The following is a 21,026-nucleotide window of genomic DNA, read 5'->3' as shown; positions in this document are numbered from 1 at the left end:
CCCCTCCCCATTCCTCCCCTCTCCTCTCTCTCTCCTCACCGTACTCTCCCCAGATCAGAAGTGACAGGAGGAAATCTACGGTTCAGAGTTATTTCACTGGAGCATCATTACATTTACAGAGCTGTTTGTTTCCAGAGAGGCGCTGTGATGGATGGCGTGCTTCGCTGGGCCTCGTTGGAGCTCAGAGCCCTCGCTGTCTCACATCAGACAAACTGTTTACAGTGGGATGACTACCAATTAGACCCCCCCCCCCTATTATCTACTTACTTCTTCTCTTGTTCCGTTCTTTAAAACTTCCCTCTGAAATGGCCAGTGATGGCTGTGTCACAAATGGTACCCTGTTCCCTATGTAGTGCACTACATTAGACGTGAACCCTATGGGCCCCTATATAGTGCACTACGTTTGACCTGAGCACTATGGGCCCTATATAGTGAATAGGGTGCCATTTGGGACACATTGGATGTCTTGCCGGGGTCTTTGCTTTGACAGCTGTTGTTGGATCAGATGAGGATGTTGTGGACGTGGAAGGGATGGGTACCTCAGCCAGCCTCAGACACAGAGCCAGGGTTACACAGCGTAGTAGCAGACCTCAGTGTTAGCCAGGGTTACACAGTGTAGTAGCAGACCTCAGTGTTAGTCCAGGGTTACACAGTGTAGTAGCAGACCTCAGTGTTAGTCAGGGTTACACAGTGTAGTAGCAGACCTCAGTGTTAGCCAGGGTTACACAGTGTAGTAGCAGACCTCAGACACAGAGCCAGGGTTACACAGTGTAGTAGCAGACCTCAGTGTTAGTCAGGGTTACGTAGTGTAGTAACAGACCTCAGTGTTAGCCCAGGGTTACATAGTGTAGTAACAGACCTCAGTGTTAGTCAGGGTTACACAGTGTAGTAGCAGACCTCAGTGTTAGTCAGGGTTACACAGTGTAGTAACAGACCTCAGTGTTAGCCAGGGTTACACAGTGTAGTAGCAGACCTCAGTGTTAGTCCAGGGTTACACAGTGTAGTAACAGACCTCAGTGTTAGTCCAGGGTTACACAGTGTAGTAACAGACCTCAGTGTTAGTCCAGGGTTACACAATGTAGTAGCAGACATCAGTGTTAGTCAGGGTTACGTAGTGTAGTAACAGACCTCAGTGTTAGTCAGGGTTACGCAGTGTAGTAGCAGACCTCAGTGTTAGTCAGGGTTACACAGTGTAGTAACAGACCTCAGTGTTAGTCAGGGTTACGTAGTGTAGTAGCAGACCTCAGTGTTAGTCCAGGGTTACGTAGTGTAGTAGCAGACCTCAGTGTTAGTCCAGGGTTACGTAGTGTAGTAGCAGACCTCAGTGTTAGTCAGGTTACACAGTGTAGTAGCAGACCTCAGTGTTAGTCCAGGGTTACACAGTGTAGTAGCAGACCTCAGTGTTAGTCCACGGTTACACAGTGTAGTAGCAGACCTCAGTGTTAGCCAGGGTTACACAGTGTAGTAGCAGGCCTCAGTGTTAGCCAGGATTACACAGTGTAGTAGCAGACCTCAGTGTTAGTCCAGGGTTACACAGTGTAGTAGCAGACCTCAGTGTTAGTCCAGGGTTACACAGTGTAGTAACAGACCTCAGTGTTAGTCCAGGGTTACAGAGTGTAGTAACAGACCTCAGTGTTAGTCCAGGGTTACACAGTGTAGTAGCAGACCTCAGTGTTAGTCAGGGTTACATAGTGTAGTAACAGACCTCAATGTTTAGTCCAGGGTTACACAGTGTAGTAGCAGACCTCAGTGTTAGTCCAGGGTTACACAGTGTAGTAGCAGACCTCAGTGTTAGCCAGGGTTACGTAGTGTAGTAGCAGACCTCAGTGTTAGCCAGGGTTACACAGTGTAGTAACAGACCTCAGTGTTAGCCAGGGTTACGTAGTGTAGTAACAGACCTCAGTGTTAGTCCAGGGTTACACAGTGTAGTAACAGACCTCAGTGTTAGTCCAGGGTTACACAGTGTAGTAGCAGACCTCAGTGTTAGTCCAGGGTTACACAGTGTAGTAACAGACCTCAGTGTTAGTCCAGGGTTACACAGTGTAGTAACAGACCTCAGACACAGAGCCAGGGTTACACAGTGTAGTAGCAGACCTCAGACACAGAGCCAGGGTTACACAGTGTAGTAACAGACCTCAGTGTTATTCCAGGGTTACACAGTGTAGTAACAGACCTCGGTGTTAGTCAGGGTTACACAGTGTAGTAGCAGACCTCAGTGTTAGCCAGGGTTACACAGTGTAGTAGCAGACCTCAGTGTTAGTCAGGGTTACACAGTGTAGTAACATACCTCAGTGTTAGCCAGGGTTACACAGTGTAGTAGCAGACCTCAGTGTTAGCCAGGGTTACACAGTGTAGTAGCAGACCTCAGTGTTAGTCCAGGGTTACACAGTGTAGTAGCAGACCTCAGTGTTAGTCCAGGGTTACACAGTGTAGTAGCAGACCTCAGTGTTAGCCAGGGTTACGTAGTGTAGTAGCAGACCTCGGTGTTAGTCCAGGGTTACAGAGTGTAGTATAAGACCTCAGTGTTAGTCCAGGGTTACACAGTGTAGTAGCAGACCTCAGTGTTAGCCAGGGTTACACAGTGTAGTAGCAGACCTCAGTGTTAGTCAGGGTTACGTAGTGTAGTAACAGACCTCAGTGTTAGTCCAGGGTTACACAGTGTAGTAGCAGACCTCAGTGTTAGCCAGGGTTACACAGTGTAGTAACAGACCTCAGTGTTAGCCAGGGTTACGTAGTGTAGTAACGGACCTCAGTGTTAGTCCAGGGTTACACAGTGTAGTAACAGACCTCAGTGTTAGTCCAGGGTTACACAGTGTAGTAGCAGACCTCAGTGTTAGTCAGGGTTACACAGTGTAGTAGCAGACCTCAGTGTTAGCCAGAGTTACACAGTGTAGTAACATACCTCAGTGTTATCCAGGGTTACACAGTGTAGTAGCAGACCTCAGTGTTAGTCAGGGTTACACAGTGTAGTAGCAGACCTCAGTGTTAGCCAGGGTTACACAGTGTAGTAACAGACCTCAGTGTTAGTCAGGGTTACACAGTGTAGTAGCAGACCTCAGTGTTAGCCAGGGTTACACAGTGTAGTAGCAGAACTCAGTGTTAGCCAGGGTTACACAGTGTAGTAGCAGACCTCAGTGTTAGTCCAGGGTTACACAGTGTAGTAGCAGACCTCAGTGTTAGTCAGGGTTACACAGTGTAGTAACATACCTCAGTGTTAGCCATGGTTACACAGTGTAGTAGCAGACCTAAGTGTTAGTCCAGGGTTACACAGTGTAGTAGCAGACCTCAGTGTTAGTCCAGGGTTACGCAGTGTAGTAACATACCTCAGTGTTAGCCAGGGTTACACAGTGTAGTAACAGACCTCAGTGTTAGTCCAGGGTTACACAGTGTAGTAGCAGACCTCAGTGTTAGTCAGAGTTACACAGTGTAGTAACAGACCTCAGTGTTAGTCCAGGGTTACACAGTGTAGTAGCAGACCTCAGTGTTAGTCCAGGGTTACACAGTGTAGTAGCAGACCTTAGTGTTAGTCCAGGGTTACACAATGTAGTAGCAGACCTTAGTGTTAGTCCAGGGTTACACAATGTAGTAGCAGACCTCAGTGTTAGTCCAGGGTTACACAGTGTAGTAACAGCCTTCAGTGTTAGTCCAGGGTTACACAGTGTAGTAACAAACCTCAGTGTTAGCCAGGGTTACACAGTGTAGTAACAGACCTCAGTGTTAGTCCAGGGTTACACAGTGTAGTAGCAGACCTCAGTGTTAGTCAGGGTTACAGAGTGTAGTAGCAGACCTCAGTGTTAGTCAGGGTTACACAGTGTAGTAACAGACCTCAGTGTTAGTCAGGGTTACAGAGTGTAGTAGCAGACCTCAGTGTTAGTCAGGGTTACACAGTGTAGTAACAGACCTCAGTGTTAGTCCAGGGTTACACAGTGTAGTAACAGACCTCAGTGTTCGTCCAGGGTTACACAGTGTAGTAACAGACCTCAGTGTTAGCCAGGGTTACACAGTGTAGTAACATACCTCAGTGTTAGTCCAGGGTTACACAGTGTAGTAGCAGACCTCAGTGTTAGTCCAGGGTTACACAGTGTAGTAGCAGACCTCAGTGTTAGTCAGGGTTACGTAGTGTAGTAACAGACCTCAGTGTTAGCCAGGGTTACGTAGTGTAGTAACAGACCTCAGTGTTTGTCCAGGGTTACACAGTGTAGTAACAGGCCTCTTTGTTGGTCCAGGGTTCAACAGTGTAGTAATAGACCTCAGTGTTAGTCAGGGTTACGTAGTGTAGTAACAGACCTCAGTGTTAGCCAGGGTTACGTAGTGTAGTAACATACCTCAGTGTTAGCCAGGGTTACACAGTGTAGTAGCAGACCTCAGTGTTAGTCCAGGGTAACACAGTGTAGTAGCAGACCTCAGTGTTAGTCAGGGTTACACAGTGTAGTAGTAGACCTCAGTGTTAGTCCAGGGTTACACAGTGTAGTAACAGACCTCAGTGTTAGCCAGGGTTACGTAGTGTAGTAACAGACCTCAGTGTTAGCCAGGATTACACAGTGTAGTAGCAGACCTCAGTGTTAGTCCAGGGTTACACAGTGTAGTAACAGACCTCAGTGTTAGCCAGGGTTACGTAGTGTAGTAACAGACCTCAGTGTTAGTCCAGGGTTACACAGTGTAGTAACAAACCTCAGTGTTAGTCCAGGGTTACACAGTGTAGTAACAGACCTCAGTGTTAGCCAGTAGTAACAGTCCAGTTCACTGACCCTGTAGAACAGAGACTAGGACATTGGAAACAGCACCAGAGACTAGGACATGGGAAACAGCACCAGAGACTAGGACATGGGGAACAGCACCAGAGACTAGGACATGGGAAACAGCACCAGAGACTAGGACATGGGAAACAGCACCAGAGACTAGGACATGGGAAACAGCACCAGAGACTAGGGCATGGGAAACAGCACCAGAGACTAGGACATGGGAAACAGCATCAGAGACTAGGACATGGGAAACAGCACCAGAGACTAGGACATGGGAAACTGCACCAGAGACTAGGACATGGGAAACAGCACCAGAGACTAGGACATGGGAAACAGCACCAGAGCTCCATGGTCATTTCAGGTCACTGTGGTTGTAACCCAGATCTGAAACAGCTGTGTGATGACTAGGGGGGGGGGGGGGGTTGTTTAGAACAGAAAACAGATTTTTGTTATGATAAACAACCCCACAACTATAAACAAAAAACAAGTGCACAAGACTGGGAGGTTGTTGAAGACCAACTATTAAATCAAATCTAAGTTTATTTGTCACATGCGCCGAATACAACAGGTGTGGACCTCACAGTGAAATGCTTACTTACAGGCTCTGTGTGTGTGTGTGTGTGTGTGTGTGTGTGTGTGTGTGTGTGTGTGTGTGTGTGTGTGTGTGTAGGTAAGTAAAGAAATAAAACAACAGTAGAAAGACATTTGAAAAAAGAATAGCAAGACTCTATACAGGCACCTGTTAGTAGCAAGGCTCTATACAGACACCTGTTAGTAGCAAGGCTCTATACAGACACCTGTTAGTAGCAAGGCTCTATACAGACACCTGTTAGTAGCAGGGCTCTATACAGACACCTGTTAGTAGCAAGGCTCTATACAGACACCTGTTAGTCTAGAGTTGATATTAATGTATTTCTCCTCCCTCACATCAAGGGGACAGGACTGGGAGGTTGTTGAAGACCACAGGAAACTACTACACTCGATACTAATGTATCTGTCTGTCTCTCTTGTTCTCCAGGTAACATCATTGGTTCGGGGATATTCATCTCTCCTAAGGGTGTTTTGGAGCACGCTGGTTCGGTGGGTCTGTCCCTCATCGTATGGGTGTGCGGAGGGGGTATCTGCGCCCTGGGGTCCATGTGTTACGCTGAGCTGGGCGTCACCATTCCCAAGTCAGGAGGAGACTACTCCTACGTCACAGAGATATTCGGAGGACTGGTGGGGTACGTGTCTATTTTATGTCCACAATCCTGATTAGGGAACAACCCAGAAACTTTCCCAGAATTCCCAGGTTTTTTCAGAAATGTCCAGGGCCCGTCTCAGAGTAGAAGGGAAGAAATTCTTTCCAAAACACGATATATACATTTTCAGAAATGTTGGTTAATTGACCATTAAAACAAATCTAGTGAAAGATATAGAGCTACTATTGTTTCATCTGACCACAACATGGACTAGTGAGAGGACTGGCAGGATTAATCTGACCACAACATGGACTAGTGAGAGGACTGGCAGGATTCATCTGACCACAACATGGATTAGTGAGAGGACTGGCAGGATTCATCTGACCACAACATGGACTAGTGAGAGGACTGGCAGGATTCATCTGACCACAACATGGACTAGTGAGAGGACTGGCAGGATTAATCTGACCACAACATGGACTAGTGAGAGGACTGGCAGGATTAATCTGACCACAACATGGACTAGTGAGAGGACTGACAGGATTCATCTGACCACAACATGGACTAGTGAGAGGACTGGCAGGATTCATCTGACCACAACATGGACTAGTGAAAAGACTGGCAGGATTAATCTGACCACAACATGGACTAGTGAGAGGACTGACAGGATTCATCTGACCACAACATGGACTAGTGAGAGGACTGGCAGGATTCATCTGACCTCAACATGGACTAGTGAAAAGACTGGCAGGATTCATCTGACCTCAACATGGACTAGTGAAAAGACTGGCAGGATTCATCTGACCACAACATGGACTAGTGAGAGGATCTGCAGAGAGGAATGGGAGAAACTACCCAAAATACAGGTGTGTCAAGCTTGTAGCGTCATACCCATGAAGACTGGAGGCTGTAATCGCTGACAAAGGTGCTTCAACAAAGTACTGAGTAAAGGGTCTGAATACTTATGTATATGTGATATTTCCATTTTTGAATGTTTTTATTAATTTGCTCAAATTTCTAAAAACCTGTTTTTGCTTTGTTATTATGAGGTATTGTGTGTAAATAAATTTTAGAATAAAGCTGTAATGTAACAAAATATGGTAAAAGTCCAGGGGTCTGAACACCTCCCGAAGGGGCTGTCTACAAAATGGGTTTTCTTTTCAGACATTTAAGCAACTTTTGGAACAATGTTCTAGGAGTTTCACATATTTTTGTTAATGTATTTTCCGGTTAAGGATGAATTGATTCGTATTGTTGGAGTGACATTGCCCCCTATTTTCCCCCTATTTCCCCCCTATTTGCCCCCTATTAGCCCCCTATTTCCCCCCTATTTGCCCCCTATTTGCCCCCTATTTGCCACCTCAGTATGTTTGCAGTTTCCTGACGCTGGATCTTGGCTCTCTCCTTTTCATCAGCTGGATCTTGGCTCTCTCCTTTTCATCAGCTGGATCTTGGCTCTCTCCTTTTCATCAGCTGGATCTTGGCTCTCTCCTTTTCATCAGCTGGATCTTGGCTCTCCCCTTTCCATCAGCTGGATCTTGGCTCTCCCCTTTCCATCAGCTGGTTCTTGGCTCTCTCCTTTCCATCAGCTGGATCTTGGCTCTCTCCTTTCCATCAGCTGGATCATGGCTCTCTCCTTTTCATCAGCTGGTTTAGAACGTTTGTTCTTTCGGTCAACAGGACTAGGTATCACAGGCTCCAACAGGACTAGGTATCACAGGCTCCAACAGGACTAGGTATCACAGGCTCCAACAGGACTAGGTATCACAGGCTCCAACAGGACTAGGTATCACAGGCTCCAACAGGACTAGGTATCACAGGCTCCAACAGGACTAGGTATCACAGGCTCCAACAGGACCAGGTATCACAGGCTCCAACAGGACCAGGTATCACAGGCTCCAACAGGACCAGGTATCACAGGCTCCAACAGGACCACGTATCACAGGCTCCAACAGGACCACGTATCACAGGCTCCAACAGGACCAGATATCACAGGCTCCAACAGGACCAGGTATCACAGGCTCCAACAGGACCAGGTATCACAGGCTCCAACAGGACCAGGTATCACAGCCTCCAACAGGACCAGGTATCACAGGCTCAAACAGGACTAGGTATCACAGGCTCCAACAGGACCACATATCACAGGCTCCAACAGGACCAGGTATCACAGGCTCCAACAGGACCAGACATCACAGTCTGCAACAGGACCAGACATCACCCTGATGCTCATTTTGTTAACAGGAGCCAACATGGCTGCCATAGAATGTTATTAAATGCATCATGATGCAGAAACCTCAATATCCCAACTCTCTAGATGGCAAGATGGTGACGACAGAAAGGGTCACCTCGCTTCTAGTCCTTAGGAAACTATGCAGTATTTAGATTTTTTTGTGCATTATTTCTTACATTGTTAGCCCAGAAAATCTTAAGTCTTATTACATACAGCCGGGAAGGACTATTGGTTATCAGAGAGATGTCAACTAACCAGCACTACAACCAGGAATACGGCTTTCCCGAAGTGGATCCTTCGTTCGAACAACCCAAGAGGCTAAGCCAAAACAAAGTTGCCGCAGGAGAGGTAGACAGAGCGGCCTTCTGGTCAGGCTTCTGAGGCGCGAACCTCTTCTGACTATTTTACTCGCTAATGTCTCTAGAAAACAAGGCAGATGGTTTCCAGAGAGACCCTTAAGATTGTAACATACTCTGTTTCATGGAAACATGGCTCTTTGGGGACATGCTGTCCGAGTCGGTACAGCCACTGGGATTCTTTGTGCATCCTTGCTGACAGGAATAAACATCTCTCATGGAAGAAGAAGGGCGGGGGTGTATGTTTCATGATTAACGACTCATGGTGTAATTGTAACAACATACAGGAACTCAAGTCTTTCTGTTCACCAGACCTAGAATTCCTCACAATCAAATGCTGTCCGTATTATCTCCCAAGAGAATTCTCATCAGTTATTATGACTGGCTGGCAAAACTCTGGATCACTGCTCCTCTAACTTACGCGATGCATACAAGGCCCTCCCCCGTCCTCCGTTTGGCAAATCTGACCATGACTCCATTTTGCTTCTCCCCTCCTATAGGCAGAAACTGAAACAAGGATGTACCTGTGACTAGGAACATGCAACGCTGATCTGACCCAATCAGAATCCACCCTTCAAGATTGTTTTGATCACGTGGACTGGGACGTGTCCCGGGTAGCCTCAGATAATAATATAGATTTATACGTTGATTCAGTGAGTGAGTTTTATAAGGAAGTGCATAGGAGATGTTGTTCCCACCGTGACTATTATAACCTACCCTACCCAGAAACTGTGGATAGATGGTGGAATTCGCAAAAAACTGAAAGCGCGAACCACCGCATTTAACCACAGAAAGATGACCGGGAATTTGGCCGAATACAAACAGTGCAGTTATTCCCTCCGCAAGGCAATCAGACAAGCGAAACGTCAGTATATGGACAAAGAGTTGCAATTCAACGGCTCAGACACAGGACATATGTGGCAGGGTCTACAGGCAACCACAAACTACAGAAAGAAAATCAGCCACGTCCTTGACTAGTCTCTCAAACCACATCGTGATGACAGAAGTGAGCGCAATGGGGCGATAGTCATTTAGTTCAGTTACCTTTGCCTTCTTCAGGAACAATGGTGGCCATCTTGAAGCATGTGGGGACAGACTCGGATCGGGAGAGATTGAATATGTTCGTAAACACACCAGCCTTCTGGTCTGGGCCGGCAGCCTTGCGAGGGTTAACACATTTATTTCACATTAAATAATGCTCATGTTAAACGTTTGAGTGTTTTATTGTATTTTGTAGTTAGGATCTAGTCCCCTGTGTGCATGTAACGGTACTCATTCTGATCTAAATAACTGGTCTTAGATCAGTACTCAGGGGGGAGAGAGACTGTCTGATCTAAATAACTGGTCTTAGATCAGTACTCAGAGGGAGAGGGAAACCATCTGATCTAAATAACTGGTCTTAGATCAGTACTCAGAGGGAGAGGGAGACCATCTGATCTAAATAACTGGTCTTAGATCAGTACTCAGGGGGGAGAGAGACCGTCTGATCTAAATAACTGGTCTTAGATCAGTACTCAGGGGGGAGAGAGACCGTCTGATCTAAATAACTGGTCTTAGATCAGTACTCAGGGGGGAGAGAGGCCGTTTGATCTAAATAACTGGTCTTAGATCAGTACTCAGGGGGGGAGAGAGACCGTCTGATCTATATAACTGGTCTTAGATCAGTACTCAGGGGGGAGAGAGACCGTCTGATCTATATAACTGGTCTTAGATCAGTACTCAGGGGGGCGATAGAGACTGTCTGATCTATATAACTGGTCTTAGATCAGTACTCAAGGGGGGGCATCTGATCTAAACAACTGGTCTTAGATCAGTACTCAGGGGGAGAGAGAGACCGTCTGATCTAAATAACTGGTCTTAGATCCGTACTCAGGGGGGAGAGAGACCGTCTGATCTAAACAACTGGTCTTAGATCAGTACTCAGGGGGAGAGAGACCATCTGATCTAAATAACTGGTCTTAGATCAGTACTCAGGGGGAGAGAGACCGTCTGATCTAAATAACTGATCTTAGATCATTACTCAGGGGGGAGAGAGACCGTCTGATCTATATAACTGGTCTTAGATCAGTACTCAGGATGGGGGCATCTGATCTAAACAACTGGTCTTAGATCAGTACTCAGGGGGAGAGAGAGACCGTCTGATCTAAATAACTGGTCTTAGATCAGTACTCAGGGGGGAGAGAGACCGTCTGATCTAAATAACTGGTCTTAGATCAGTACTCAGGGGGGAGAGAGACCGTCTGATCTAAACAACTGGTCTTAGATCAGTACTCAGGGGGAGAGAGACTATCTGATCTAAATAACTGGTCTTAGATCAGTACTCAGGGGGGAGAGAGACCGTCTGAATACGGCCACAGATCCTGGTCCTTCCTTCGTTCCTCCTCTACATGTTGACCTGTAATCATGTACAAAGAAGGCTGTGTTTTAATGTGTAAAGTGGATTAGATATAAATCGTACTGGTCGTCCCCATGATACTCGTTACAAGTGAGAGTCCACAAAGATGTCACTTAGGTCTCAGAGGCAGGAGACTCTCGGAGTTCATGAAAAGGTCAAATAAGTCATTGAGTTTGCCCAGCACTCTCCACAGCTGCCATACAATATAAACAATGTACAAGTCTACAGTCTATATGCATATTTTGACTGCGTCACCCTGACTGTCTACATACAAGTAGAAATATATATAGTTTTAACAGTATATGTGCTGTCTTCCTATAGGTTCCTGCTCCTATGGAGCGCGGTTCTCATCATGTACCCCACCACCCTGGCTGTCATAGCTCTCACCTTCTCCAACTATGTCCTGCAGCCGGCCTTCCAGAACTGTGTCCCTCCATACTTGGCCACCAGGCTTCTCTCCACCATCTGCATATGTAAGTCCAGTATAATAAACACTATTTAGTTGTGGTATACTACAATAATGACTATTTAGTAGTAGTACTATACTACAATAATGACTATTTAGTAGTAGTACTATAGTACAATAATGACTATTTAGTAGTAGTACTATACTACAATAATGACTATTTAGTAGTAGTACTACAGTACAATAACTATTTAGTAGTAGTAGTATAGTACAATAATGACTATTTAGTAGTAGTACTACAGTACAATAACTATTTAGTAGTAGTAGTATAGTACAATACTGACTATTTAGTAGTAGTACTATAGTACAATACTGACTATTTAGTAGTAGTAGAGGTAGTATAGTACAATAATGACTATTTAGTAGTAGTAATAGTATAGTACAGTAATTACTATTTAGTAGTAGTATAGTACAATAATGACTAGTTAGTAGTAGTATAGTACAATAATGACTAGTTAGTAGTAGTATAGTACAATAATGACTAGTTAGTAGTAGTAGTATAGTACAATAATGACTAGTTAGTAGTAGTAGAGGTAGTATAGTACAATAATGACTATTTAGTAGTAGTATAGTACAATAATGACTAGTTAGTAGTAGTAGTATAGTACAATAATGACTATTTAGTAGTAGTACTACAGTACAATAACTATTTAGTAGTAGTAGTATAGTACAATACTGACTATTTAGTAGTAGTACTATAGTACAAATGACTATTTAGTAGTAGTTATAGTATAGTACAGTAATTACTATTTAGTAGTAGTATAGTACAATAATGACTAGTTAGTAGTAGTATAGTACAATAATGACTAGTTAGTAGTAGTATAGTACAATAATGACTAGTTAGTAGTAGTAGTATTGTACAATAATGACTAGTTAGTAGTAGTAGAGGTAGTATAGTACAATAATGACTATTTAGTAGTAGTATAGTACAATAATGACTATTTAGTAGTAGTATAGTACAATAATGACTAGTTAGTAGTAGTAGTATAGTACAATAATGACTAGTTAGTAGTAGTATAGTACAATAATGACTAGTTAGTAGTAGTATAGTACAATAATGACTAGTTAGTAGTAGTATAGTACAATAATGACTATTTAGTAGTCGTATTGTACAATAATGACTAGTTAGTAGTAGTAGTAGTATAGTACAATAATGACTATTTAGTAGTAGTATAGTACAATCATTACTAGTTAGTACTAGTATAGTACAATCATTACTAGTTAGTAGTAGTATAGTACAATAATGACTATTTAGTAGTCGTATTGTACAATAATGACTAGTTAGTAGTAGTAGTAGTAGTATAGTACAATAATGACTAGTTAGTAGTAGTATAGTACAATAATGACTAGTTAGTAGTAGTATAGTACAATAATGACTATTTAGTAGTCGTATTGTACAATAATGACTAGTTAGTAGTAGTAGTAGTAGTATAGTACAATAATGACTATTTAGTAGTAGTATAGTACAATAATGACTAGTTAGTAGTAGTATAGTACAATCATTACTAGTTAGTACTAGTATAGTACAATCATTACTAGTTAGTAGTAGTATAGTACAATAATGACTAGTTAGTAGTAGTAGTATAGTACAATAATGACTATTTAGTAGTAGTATAGTACAATAATGACTAGTTAGTAGTAGTATAGTACAATAATGACTAGTTAGTAGTAGTATAGTACAATAATGACTATTTAGTAGTAGTAGTATAGTACAATAATGACTATTTAGTAGTAGTATAGTACAATAATGACTAGTTAGTAGTAGTATAGTACAATAATGACTAGTTAGTAGTAGTAGTATAGTACAATAATGACTAGTTAGTAGTAGTATAGTACAATAATGACTAGTTAGTAGTAGTAGTAGTAGTATAGTACAATAATGACTATTTAGTAGTAGTATAGTACAATAATGACTAGTTAGTAGTAGTATAGTACAATAATGACTAGTTAGTAGTAGTAGTATAGTACAATAATCACTAGTTAGTAGTAGTATAGTACAATAATGACTAGTTAGTAGTAGTAGTAGTAGTATAGTACAATAATGACTATTTGGTAGTAGTATAGTACAATAATGACTATTTAGTAGTAGTAGTATAGTACAATAATGACTAGTTAGTAGTAGTAGTATAGTACAATAATGACTAGTTAGTAGTAGTAGAGGTAGTATAGTACAATCATTACTATTTAGTAGTAGTATAGTACAATAATGACTATTTAGTAGTAGTATAGTACAATAATGACTATTTAGTAGTAGTATAGTACAATAATGACTATTTAGTAGTAGTATAGTACAATAATGACTAGTTAGTAGTAGTATAGTACAATAATGACTAGTTAGTAGTAGTAGTATAGTACAATAATGACTAGTTAGTAGTAGTATAGTACAATAATGACTAGTTAGTAGTAGTAGTAGTAGTATAGTACAATAATGACTATTTAGTAGTAGTATAGTACAATAATGACTATTTAGTAGTAGTATAGTACAATAATGACTATTTAGTAGTAGTATAGTACAATAATGACTAGTTAGTAGTAGTATAGTACAATAATGACTAGTTAGTAGTAGTAGTATAGTACAATAATGACTAGTTAGTAGTAGTATAGTACAATAATGACTAGTTAGTAGTAGTAGTAGTAGTATAGTACAATAATGACTATTTAGTAGTAGTATAGTACAATAATGACTATTTAGTAGTAGTAGTATAGTACAATAATGACTAGTTAGTAGTAGTAGAGGTAGTATAGTACAATCATTACTATTTAGTAGTAGTATAGTACAATAATGACTATTTAGTAGTAGTATAGTACAATAATGACTAGTTAGTAGTAGTATAGTACAATAATGACTAGTTAGTAGTAGTAGTATAGTGCAATAATGACTAGTTAGTAGTAGTAGAGGTAGTATAGTACAATCATTACTATTTAGTAGTAGTATAGTACAATAATGACTATTTAGTAGTAGTATAGTACAATAATGACTAGTTAGTAGTAGTAGTATAGTACAATAATGACTAGTTAGTAGTAGTATAGTACAATAATGACTAGTTAGTAGTAGTAGTATAGTACAATAATGACTAGTTAGTAGTAGTAGAGGTAGTATAGTACAATCATTACTATTTAGTAGTAGTATAGTACAATAATGACTATTTGGTAGTAGTAGTATAGTACAATAATGACTATTTAGTAGTAGTAGTATAGTACAATAATGACTAGTTAGTAGTAGTATAGTACAATAATGACTAGTTAGTAGTAGTATAGTACAATAATGACTAGTTAGTAGTAGTATAGTACAATAATGACTAGTTAGTAGTAGTACTATAGTACAATAATGACTAGTTAGTAGTAGTAGAGGTAGTATAGTACAATAATGACTATTTAGTAGTAGTAGTATAGTACAATAATGACTAGTTAGTAGTAGTACTATAGTACAATAATGACTAGTTAGTAGTAGTAGTAGTAGTATAGTACAATCATTACTATTTAGTAGTAGTATAGTACAATAATGACTAGTTAGTAGTAGTAGAGGTAGTATAGTACAATAATGACTATTTAGTAGTAGTATAGTACAATAATGACTAGTTAGTAGTAGTAGTATAGTACAATAATGACTAGTTAGTAGTAGTATAGTACAATAATGACTAGTTAGTAGTAGTAGTATAGTACAATAATGACTAGTTAGTAGTAGTAGAGGTAGTATAGTACAATCATTACTATTTAGTAGTAGTATAGTACAATAATGACTATTTGGTAGTAGTAGTATAGTACAATAATGACTATTTAGTAGTAGTAGTATAGTACAATAATGACTAGTTAGTAGTAGTATAGTACAATAATGACTAGTTAGTAGTAGTATAGTACAATAATGACTAGTTAGTAGTAGTATAGTACAATAATGACTAGTTAGTAGTAGTACTATAGTACAATAATGACTAGTTAGTAGTAGTAGAGGTAGTATAGTACAATAATGACTATTTAGTAGTAGTAGTATAGTACAATAATGACTAGTTAGTAGTAGTACTATAGTACAATAATGACTAGTTAGTAGTAGTAGTAGTAGTATAGTACAATCATTACTATTTAGTAGTAGTATAGTACAATAATGACTAGTTAGTAGTAGTAGAGGTAGTATAGTACAATAATGACTATTTAGTAGTAGTATAGTACAAAAATGACTAGTTAGTAGTAGTAGTATAGTACAATAATGACTAGTTAGTAGTAGTATAGTACAATAATGACTAGTTAGTAGTAGTATAGTACAATAATGACTAGTTAGTAGTAGTAGTATAGTACAATAATGACTAGTTAGTAGTAGTAGAGGTAGTATAGTACAATCATTACTATTTAGTAGTAGTATAGTACAATAATGACTAGTTAGTAGTAGTAGTATAGTACAATAATGACTATTTAGTAGTAGTAGTATAGTACAATCATTACTAGTTAGTACTAGTATAGTACAATCATTACTAGTTAGTAGTAGTATAGTACAATAATGACTAGTTAGTAGTAGTAGTATAGTACAATAATGACTAGTTAGTAGTAGTATAGTACAATAATGACTAGTTAGTAGTAGTAGTATAGTACAATAATGACTAGTTAGTATTAGTATAGTACAATACTGACTAGTTAGTAGTAGTAGTATAGTACAATAATGACTAGTTAGTAGTATAGTAAAATAATTACTAGTTAGTAGTCAGGGTGTAGTGTCATCATATCTAATGAGGACTGAGGTCCGTATCGGTAGTCAGGGTGTAGTGTCATCATATCTAATGAGGACTGAGGTCCGTATCGGTAGTCAGGGTGTAGTGTCATCATATCTAATGAGGACTGAGGTCCGTATCGGTAGTCAGGGTGTAGTGTCATCATATCTAATGAGGACTGAGGTCCGTATCGGTAGTCAGGGTGTAGTGTCATCATATCTAATGAGGACTGAGGTCCGTATCGGTGGTCAGGCTGTAGTGTCATCATATCTAATGAGGACTGAGGTCCGTATCGGTAGTCAGGGTGTAGTGTCATCATATCTAATGAGGACTGAGGTCCGTATCGGTAGTCAGGGTGTAGTGTCATCATATCTAATGAGGACTGAGGTCCGTATCGGTGGTCAGGCTGTAGTGTCATCATACCTAATGAGGACTGAGGTCCGTATTGGTAGTCAGGGTGTAGTGTCATCATATCTAATGAGGACTGAGGTCCGTATCAGTAGTCAGGGTGTAGTGTCATCATATCTAATGAGGACTGAGGTCCGTATCGGTAGTCAGGGTGTAGTGTCATCATATCTAATGAGGACTGAGGTCCGTATCGGTAGTCAGGCTGTAGTGTCATCATATCTAATGAGGATTGAGGTCCGTATCGGTAGTCAGGGTGTAGTGTCATCATATCTAATGAGGACTGAGGTCCGTATCGGTAGTCAGGCTGTAGTGTCATCATATCTAATGAGGATTGAGGTCCGTATCGGTAGTCAGGGTGTAGTGTCATCATATCTAATGAGGACTGAGGTCCGTATCGGTAGTCAGGGTGTAGTGTCATCATATCTAATGAGGACTGAGGACCGTGTCGGTAGTCAGGCTGTATTGTCATCATATCTAATGAGGACTGAGGTCCGTATCGGTAGTCAGGGTGTAGTGTCATCATATCTAATGAAGGCTGAGGTCCGTATCGGTAGTCAGGGTGTAGTGTCATCATATCTAATGAAGACTGAGGTCCGTATCAGGGTGTAGTGTCATCATATCTAATGAGGACTGAGGTCCGTATCCGTAGAGAAAACCATACCTGTCTGTCTGTCTTTCTGTGTCAGCTGCTGGTTTGAACTTGTCTAAACCGGATGGAGCAGGGTTGGAGGAATGTGTGTGTGTGTGTGTGTGTGTGTGTGTGTGTGTGTGTGTGTGTGTGTGTGTGTACGGTTCACCATAACCCACGGCCTTGGCACATTGACGGTGTGCTGGCCATGCAGCACTATTTCTGGAGACAGAATGTGAAGCCTTTGACTTTCATTAACCTGCCAGCCGTGGTGCTAGCGTGTGTTCCCTGGATGTCAGCGCAGGACTCTCCATGGCGGGTGGCGATGTGTGTGTGTCTGTGTGTGTTCCCTGGATGTCAGCGCAGGACTCTCCATGGCGGGTGGCGATGTGTGTGTGTGTGTGCGTGTGTTCCCTGGATGTCAGCGCAGGACTCTCTGTGGCGGGTGGCGATGTGTGTGTGTGTGTGCGTGTGTTCCCTGGATGTCAGCGCAGGACTCTCCATGGCGGGTGGCGATGTGTGTGTGTGTGTTCCCTGGATGTCAGCGCAGGACTCTCCGTGGCGGGTGGCGATGTGTGTGTGTGTTCCCTGGATGTCAGCGCAGGACTCTCTGTGGCGGGTGGCGATGTGTTTGTGTGTGTGTGTGTGTGTGTTAGTTAGCATACCAGCCCCCTTTTGCTTGGGCGTCCCAGGGCAGGCGTGTGTGTGTGTGTGTGTGTGCCCTTGATAACTTTCAATAAATGGGTTGTGTGTGGGGGGGTGGAGACGAGCCCCTGTGTTGCTGGCCCTCAATCACCTGATCAGTGTGTGTGTGTGTGTGTGTGTGTGTGTGTCAGACTACGTAATGGTGTGTGTGTGTGTTCACTGAATGACTTTCTACGGACCAGTGTGTGTATGTGGGGGGGTGGAAGAGGGACGAGCCCCTGTGTTGGGACCTGACCTGACCCGTCAGTGTGTGTGTGTGTACCAGGCGGTGTGTGTGTGTGTGTCAGACTACGTAATGGTACCAGCGTTTGACTCCACCGATAATAGAAGGTCATGTCCTCAAAGCCATTGTGTATTGTTTCCACGGTTGCCGTGACAGTTGCTATGACACCCCTGTCACTGGGTGACAGGCGGGAGAAAGTGGGCGGGACGACCCTACTAACCAACCCTGGAGGGGCGCGCGGGGACGGTCAAGACCCTATTGGCTATTTGACATTCCGACGGTTTACAACTGATATATCTCTTCTAGACACACAGTAATTATTTCACAGTACCTCTTTCACAGCACCCCCTTCACAGTACCCCTTTACAATACCCCTTTACAGTACCTCCTTCACAGTACCTCCTTCACAGTACCTCCTTTACAATACCCCCTTCACAGTACCTCCTTTACAATACCCCCTTTACAGTACCTCCTTTACAATACCCCCTTCACAGTACCTCCTTTACAGTACCTCCTTCACAGTACCTCCTTCACAGTACCTCCTTCACAGTACCCCCTTCACAGTACCTCCTTTACAATACCCCCTTCACAGTATCTCCTTTACAATACCTCCTTCACAGTACCTCCTTCACAGTACCTCCTTTACAGTACCTCCTTCACAGTATCTCCTTCACAGTATCTCCTTCACAGTACCTCCTTTACAGTGCCTCCTTTACAATACCTCCTTCACAGTACCCCCTTCACAGTACCTCCTTTACAATACCCCCTCCACAGTATCTCCTTCACAGTATCTCCTTCACAGTACCTCCTTTACAGTGCCTCCTTTACAGTGCCTCCTTTACAGTGCCTCCTTTACAGTGCCTCCTTTACAGTCCCTCCTACAGTGGAGAAGGAAGGAAAAGTCTGAATCCCAAATGACACCCTATTCCCTATATAGTGCACTACTTCAGACCAGAGCCCTACGGCACCCTATTCCCTATATATAGTGCACTACTTTAGACCAGAGCCCTATGGCACCCTATTCCCTATATAGTGCACTACTTTAGACCAGGGCCCTACGGCACCCTATTCCCTATATAGTGCACTACTTTAGACCAGAGCCCTACGGCACCCTATTCCCTATATATAGTGCACTACTTCAGACCAGAGCCCTATGGCACCCTATTCCCTATATATAGTGCACTACTTCAGACCAGAGCCCTATGGCACCCTGTTCCCTATATATAGTGCACTACTTTAGACCAGGGGCCATTGGGTATACAGCATGCTCATGTCAACGCAGGTTAGCGTTTGATTTGCCATGAATGTTGGCAGTTCTGCAGAGTGTTCCCTAGCTGGCACAGCCACAAAGTCATACAATCTGTTTTACAAATAGGTATGTAAAATAATTAAGGAAGTCAAATCCGGCTTTATTAAACTTCCTCTTGAACGTTGTGGTAGTAGAATACCAGCCCCCTTTTAGTAGAATACCCAAGGTGTGGTAGTAGAATACCCAAGGTGTGGCAGTAGAATACCCAAGGTGTGGTAGTAGAATACCCAAGGTGTGGTAGTAGAATACCCAAGGTGTGGTAGTAGAATACCCAAGGTGTGATGTCTAAACTGGGTGGTGCTTCATCAGTTCCTCTTATTATAATTGTGTACCTTTATTTAACAAGTCAGTTAAGAACAAATTATTATTTTCAATGACAGCCTAGGAAGAGTGGGTTAACTGGTTTAGGAACAGTGGGTTAACTGCCTGTTCAGGGGCAGAACGACAGATTTGTACCTTGTCAGCTCGGGGGTTTGAACTTGCAACCTTTCGGTTACTAGTCCAACACTCTAACCACTAGGCTACCTGCCGCCCAATTATCATCTTAGTCATTGCTTACCTTAAAGAGATATTTATATATATATTGTTGTAATTTGCTAGTCACTCAATCATTTCCACATTTAACAGACTCTCTGATCCAGAGAGACTTACAGTAGAGAGTCATTTAACAGACTCTCTGATCCAGAGAGACTTACAGTAGAGAGTAATTTAACAGACTCTCTGATCCAGAGAGACTTACAGTAGAGAGTCATTTAACAGACTCTCTGATCCAGAGAGACTTACAGTAGAGAGTCATTTAACAGACTCTCTGATCCAGAGAGACTTACAGTAGAGAGTCATTTAACAGACTCTCTGATCCAGAGAGACTTACAGTAGAGAGTCATTTAACAGACTCTGATCCAGAGAGACTTACAGTAGGGAGTCATTTAACAGACTCTCTGATCCAGAGAGACTTACAGTAGAGAGTCATTTAACAGACTCTCTGATCCAGAGAGACTTACAGTAGGGAGTCATTTAACAGACTCTCTGATCCAGAGAGACTTACAGTAGAGAGTCATTTAACAGACTCTCTGATCCAGAGAGACTTACAGTAGTGAGTCATTTAACAGACTCTCTGATCCAGAGATTTACAGTAGAGAGTCATTTAACAGACTCTCTGATCCAGAGAGACTTACAGTAGAGAGTCATTTAACAGACTCCCTGATCCAGAGAGACTTACAGTAGAGAGTCATTTAACAGACTCTCTGATCCAGAGAGACTTACAGTAGAGAGTCATTTAACAGACTCTCTGATCCAGAGAGACTTACAGTAGAGAGTCATTTAACAGACTCTGATCCAGAGAGACTTACAGTAGGGAGTCATTTAACAGACTCTCTGATCCAGAGAGACTTACAGTAGGGAGTCATTTAACAGACTCTCTGATCCAGAGAGACTTACAGTAGAGAGTCATTTAACAGACTCTCTGATCCAGAGAGACTTACAGTAGGGAGTCATTTAACAGACTCTCTGATCCAGAGAGACTTACAGTAGAGAGTCATTTAACAGACTCTCTGATCCAGAGAGACTTACAGTAGAGTCATTTAACAGACTCTCTGATCCAGAGAGACTTACAGTAGAGAGTCATTTAACAGACTCTCTGATCCAGAGAGACTTACAGTAGAGAGTCATTTAACAGACTCTCTGATC

The 21,026-nt window shown here is 42.2% G+C and overlaps 1 protein-coding gene across 1 annotated transcript in view; it reads left to right on the top strand.

The window, feature by feature from the left end:
- slc7a10a (solute carrier family 7 member 10a) overlaps nucleotides 1-21,026 on the top strand; it is a 97,440-nt gene that overhangs the window by 4,472 nt on the left and 71,942 nt on the right. Inside the window, exons 2-3 of the mRNA XM_090223377.1 lie at nucleotides 5,761-5,965; nucleotides 11,226-11,377. Of these exons, the coding sequence (XP_090079503.1) occupies nucleotides 5,761-5,965; nucleotides 11,226-11,377 (357 nt within the window). The remainder of the gene's footprint in view (nucleotides 1-5,760; nucleotides 5,966-11,225; nucleotides 11,378-21,026) is intronic.

Source organism: Oncorhynchus mykiss, chromosome 26 (genome assembly GCF_057628025.1).
Source record: "Oncorhynchus mykiss isolate SJ-2025 chromosome 26, ASM5762802v1, whole genome shotgun sequence".
NCBI lineage: Eukaryota > Metazoa > Chordata > Actinopteri > Salmoniformes > Salmonidae > Oncorhynchus > Oncorhynchus mykiss.
This window is presented reverse-complemented; position numbering and strand designations above follow the sequence as displayed.